At 36.2% G+C, this 4,857-nt stretch overlaps 1 protein-coding gene across 1 annotated transcript; it reads left to right on the top strand.

Moving 5' to 3' along the window:
- The first annotated feature begins 10 nt into the window (after nucleotides 1–10).
- On the top strand, nucleotides 11–2,851 carry LOC109207596 (abscisic acid receptor PYL8-like). Its single transcript, XM_019370539.1, has 3 exons — nucleotides 11–326; nucleotides 806–1,021; nucleotides 2,259–2,851. The coding sequence occupies exons 1-3, from the start codon at nucleotides 201–203 to the stop codon at nucleotides 2,475–2,477; spliced, it is 561 nt and encodes a 186-aa protein (XP_019226084.1). The 5' UTR covers nucleotides 11–200; the 3' UTR covers nucleotides 2,478–2,851.
- Nucleotides 2,852–4,857: the final 2,006 nt, after the last annotated feature.

The raw sequence follows: 4,857 nt of genomic DNA, 5'->3' as shown, positions 1-4,857 counted from the left end.
AGAAAGGGGTGTACTGTACATAAATATGGTGGGCAACAGGATGCGAAAATCTTTAAATATTCCAAGGCGATAATTAAGTAATGTCGATAATGGAGCTTCTCTTTGCAATGGCGACTTGTTGAGTCAACCCTGTGCAGGTTGCGAACAAGTGCTTTTCCACAAAATAGCTTGATGTTATCGTATACAGTTTCGTATAGAAGATGAATGCGATTGGTGGATTAAGCGGAGTTGAAAAAGAGTACATAAAGAAGCATCACAGTCACGATCCTGCCGAGAATCAATGCACTTCTCTTTTGATCAAGCACATTAGAGCACCTCTTCCTCTTGTTCGTTAATCCTCCCTCCCTCCCTCCCTCCCTCCCTCCCTCCTGTCTATAGTATTCTCCTTGCGGTTCTTTTCAACTAATTAAATGTTCTTGCCATGAACATCTCTATTCATAATTTGGTATTAGCGCCTCTTCTTTAAATTAAGATCTTGCTTAATTTATGCTCTGCCAGAAGTTATGAATCATTTCATATTGCTTTAAACAGGGCAGAGCCACAGTGTTAGTTGCAGGAACCACTAGCTTTTGTTCAAACCTTGTATTTGTATTAAGAAATTCAATAAATTTGTATAAATTATTAAAATAGAACCCATAACTTAAAAGGATTATAATCCCGAACCCATAAGGTTCAAATCCTCCGCCTCTGGCTTGAATGATGCTTCTGAAATTAAATGAAGTTGTTAGTTTTACTGTTTGCAATAGGCAAATGTTAAGGTCATGCTAGTTGTATAATAATGTAATATCTTCAATATTTAAATCAGGTTTGGTCATTGGTTAGGAGATTTGATCAGCCAGAGAAGTACAAGCCCTTTGTGAGCAGGTGTATTTCACAAGGAAATCTTGAGATTGGTAGTCTTAGAGAAGTCGATGTCAGATCAGGCCTACCTGCAACAACTAGCACTGAGAGGTTGGAGCTTCTCAATGATGAAGACCACATCTTATGTGTCAGGATTGTTGGCGGGGATCACAGACTAAGGGTATTTATTAGCTATTCTTTCTTATTCTGCTATCTCTTTCATCCTCCTATATGTTTTGGTCTATCAACTTAACCATTTTTCTTTCGTCCTACTAAGAAAGGAGGTTCTTGATAAGAAAACATTAATTTTGTAATGACATATTTTGTGTATTGTCCAACTCTAAAGTATGAACTTGTATTGAGGAGATATAGATATTTTCATGGCTACAAATCCTCTATCTCTGAATCCAAAAATGATCAATAGAAAAGGGGGTTACTGCCATTTTAGTAGGTCAAAATTTGAGGTCATCTCTTATACAGAAGAATTGTGCGTTCCTTGTAAGTTGATACTTTTCTGTCTTGTAAGGCATAGCCAGTGCAGTTTCTACAGTTGTGGCTGTACTCTTCTAATGCTCTCTTTGACTTCTGTTTTGATAAAATATCAATTATTGTATATATAGGTTAGGTGTAGAAACTTAGTTTAAGGAGTTTGTCGTGAAAAGCTTATGAACAACTCTAAAGTTTGATGTTTCTGTGTAAATGTGAAACGAAAGAATAACTGTGCCCAATCTCTGACAGTTTAACCTTTTAATTAAGTTGGTTCACACAACTAAACATGGTGTCAAAACAAGCAAATCCAAATCTCATTGCCACCCATCTATAGAATACTTTCGTGTGCTTGCATGTGAATGGCCGTTGTTGTAGGCCAAAAATAAACTAATAAAAAGATATGTTCTCTGTCAAATAGCTTCAGGTTTTAGATGAGGTGATTCACACAATTCAGCAGTTATTAGTGCATCTGGAAACTAAATAATCTATCCTTCATCTCTTGAGTCTTGAGGTTACTGTTTCAGAGTGTTGACTATGTGTATTTCAATTAAGACAATCTTGTTGGAAGGTCTCCCCAAAGGCTGGAAATCACGTCAAATTACATCTATGTCATGTTATGTTTTGAGCATCTCACTAATTAGTGATAGAAGGATGAGATATGCTGTAGGCACAATAGGAGTGGTCTGTGATATTAAAACTTTAATTTAGTTGAGCTTGGATTTTCATGTCATTTCTTTTTGGAACTAGAGCTACTGAAAAACATTTACTGCACTAGAATTTGTGAGGTAACGTCCTGCAATGGTAAGTGCACTTACGTAATATTTGATGGGACCTGAACACATTTTTAGTCCTTGTGATTGTGCTTCCCAGTTCCCATAAATTATGTGCGTATTTAGGCTCTTATCTTCTTTCCCTTCATCTTTTTTCAGAATTACTCGTCAATTATATCTCTCCATCCAGAGGTCATTGACGGAAGACCTGGGACACTAGTGATTGAATCGTTTGTGGTAGACGTGCCTGAAGGAAACACCAAAGATGAGACCTGTTATTTTGTTGAAGCTCTAATCAAATGCAACCTGAAATCGCTTGCTGATGTTTCTGAGCGGCTTGCTGTGCAGAATATGACAGAGCCAATTAATCCCATGTAAAGGTTCCAGAGGCTATATTCACCGAGGATGAAGCTTCCTCAAGGTTTTTGGTTCTCCGAGGCTTTGGAGGTGTACTGGATATAGCTGCTCCCTTCCATATTCCACATACATTCGGTGCTCTTTTTTTTTTTTGTGTGTTTAGTTTTCAAGCCATGTTACATTGTTTGTTAACATCACATAAGCACAAATTTTAAAATGGATGAAAGAGGCTCTGATTGTTGAACTTTAATAATTTTGACAGTGGTAGTTTGAATGTCAATTTGTCTCAGCCTAGTATCACAGAGTGGAGTATGTAGTCTGTACAATTGTGTTTGTTAAGCTGCATTTGGAGTGTTAGTTGCCTTAGAAGGTGAAATGCATCAGGGATGATGGTCTCTTTGTCAGCTCTATAACTAGTTAGAGTATTATGTGGGGTCATATATTCTTGATCCGTAAACTTGTATTATAATCGTACAACAGTTCGAAATGTTTCTTAATGAATTATGCCGTAATAGGAAAAGGTGAAGACTAAGGGTGTGTTTGGTATAACGAAAAATATTTTCCGTGGAAAATGTTTTCCAAGAAATTTTCTTGGAAAATAAGTAGTAATCTTATTCATTTTCTGGTATTTGATACGTAAATTAAGGAAAATGACTTCTCAAGAGTATTGATAAATAATTTAAATATAATAAACATGAAGCCATAAACTTTCAAACCAACAACCTTCCGAACCCACATTTTTCATAAACGTTCGAACTGCTAAACTTTCGAAACCGCGGAATTTCTAACCCGTAAACTTTATAATATCTAAACCTGTAAACTTCCAAACACATAAACCTCCAAACTCATAACTTTGGAACTTGTAAAATTTTGAACCTTTAAACCGATAAATAAGAAAACTAAAACTGAAAAATATATTAAAAAATAATTTTTTCCGGGGGGAGGGGGGATGGGGGGGGGGGGGGTCAGAAAACGAAAAAACAGAATTTGAAATTACAAAAAAAATTTGTGCGGCCGGGGGGGGGGTGGGGAGTTGGGGGATGGGTGGTGCGAGAAAACGGAAAAACAGGAAATTTGAATTCTGCAAAAAAAAAATAAGGTAAAAAATAGTTATTTTTAGCGGGAGGGGGCGGGGGTGGGGGTGGGGTGGGGAGTGGGGTGGGGTGGAGGGGTAGTAGGGTGCGTGGTAACGGAAAAACTGAAATTTGAAAGGAAAAAAAAAATCTTTTTTGGAGAGAGGGGGTGGGGTGTGTTGGTGAGGGTAGGGAAGGTTGAGAAGGAGTTTTGAAAAATGTTTTCCCTTCTCTTGATAAGGAAAACATTTTCCAAAATGAGTTCATAAGGAAAATGTTTTCCAAAACATTTAAGTCAACCAAACATGGGAAAATTGGAAAACATTTTCCGAAAAATGTTTCCCTTCATACCAAACACACCCTAAGGGCATCTCCAACCTTCCCCATTTCTCCATAATGGGGGCATTTTTTGCCATAATGGAGCTCCAATGCTTTCCCATTTATGCCCCCAAAATGGGGGATGAATAGCGTTCCTCCAAATATGGAGTGACACTATTCATCTCCTCCATTACTATTCATGCTTATTTTATTATTATTTTTATTATTTAACTCTTTTAATTTATCTCTTTATATATACCTAATTATGTTTATGTAATATTTTTATAATATTAATTTTACATCTTAACTTTGGCATATAATTTTGATAAATTAATTTTCATGCTTTATTATTTTTATGTAAAATTGTAAGTTAATTTTATTATAAGTTATAATTGTACAAAAATATATAATCATCTCAAAAAGAGAGTGGTGCAAATATAAAATATTAGATGTTGCTAAAAGATAATAATATAATATTGAAGAGAGAGAAGAATATAAAATGGAATATTTTCTTTTGGAGTAAAAGATGGAGTAACAGTTGGAGTAACTTTACCCTATTTTGGAGTTTACTGTATTTCGGAGGAAAAAATGGAGGCAAGGGTCGGAGATGGCATAAGGTGCTCTAATTTCTAGCCACATATAGAAATGCTCGAGTTTTAGTATCAGGAGGATTATAATTGTGTTTGTTAAGCTGCATTCGTAGTTCAACTTGCATCAGAAAGTGAAATGCAGCAGGGAGGATGGTTTCTCTGTAAACTAGTTAAGCTATCAACATTGGGCTATATGTTGTTGCTTCTCGGTGTGATACTTGGGATTTTTACAATGTAATTTAACCAATTATTGCAGGTTTGCCTTATTTTTTCGGTAACAGTTTTACTAGGGTGAGTGATAACTAGTGGCTGTGGAAGCTTGCCTTCTTTTTCTAGTAGCTAGTTTTACTTGAGGGTGAGTAATAATTAGTGGTTGTGGAAGCTGATCTCGGGTCTAAACGCTGATAGCTGCCACTGCTG

The sequence above is a fragment of the Nicotiana attenuata genome, unplaced genomic scaffold (assembly GCF_001879085.1).
Source record: "Nicotiana attenuata strain UT unplaced genomic scaffold, NIATTr2, whole genome shotgun sequence".
NCBI lineage: Eukaryota > Viridiplantae > Streptophyta > Magnoliopsida > Solanales > Solanaceae > Nicotiana > Nicotiana attenuata.
The sequence above is the reverse complement of the archived record's forward strand: the minus strand, read 5'-3'. Positions and strand labels throughout refer to the sequence as shown.

Excerpts from the sequence above, each read along its gene's own strand:
- LOC109207596 (XM_019370539.1), top strand. The coding sequence starts at position 201 with ATGAATGCGATTGGTGGATTAAGCGGAGTTGAAAAAGAGTACATAAAG. Across the intron at positions 327-805 it reads TTAGAGCACCTCTTCCTCTT|GTTTGGTCATTGGTTAGGAG; the intron begins GTTCGTTAATCC and ends TATTTAAATCAG. Across the intron at positions 1,022-2,258 it reads GCGGGGATCACAGACTAAGG|AATTACTCGTCAATTATATC; the intron begins GTATTTATTAGC and ends ATCTTTTTTCAG.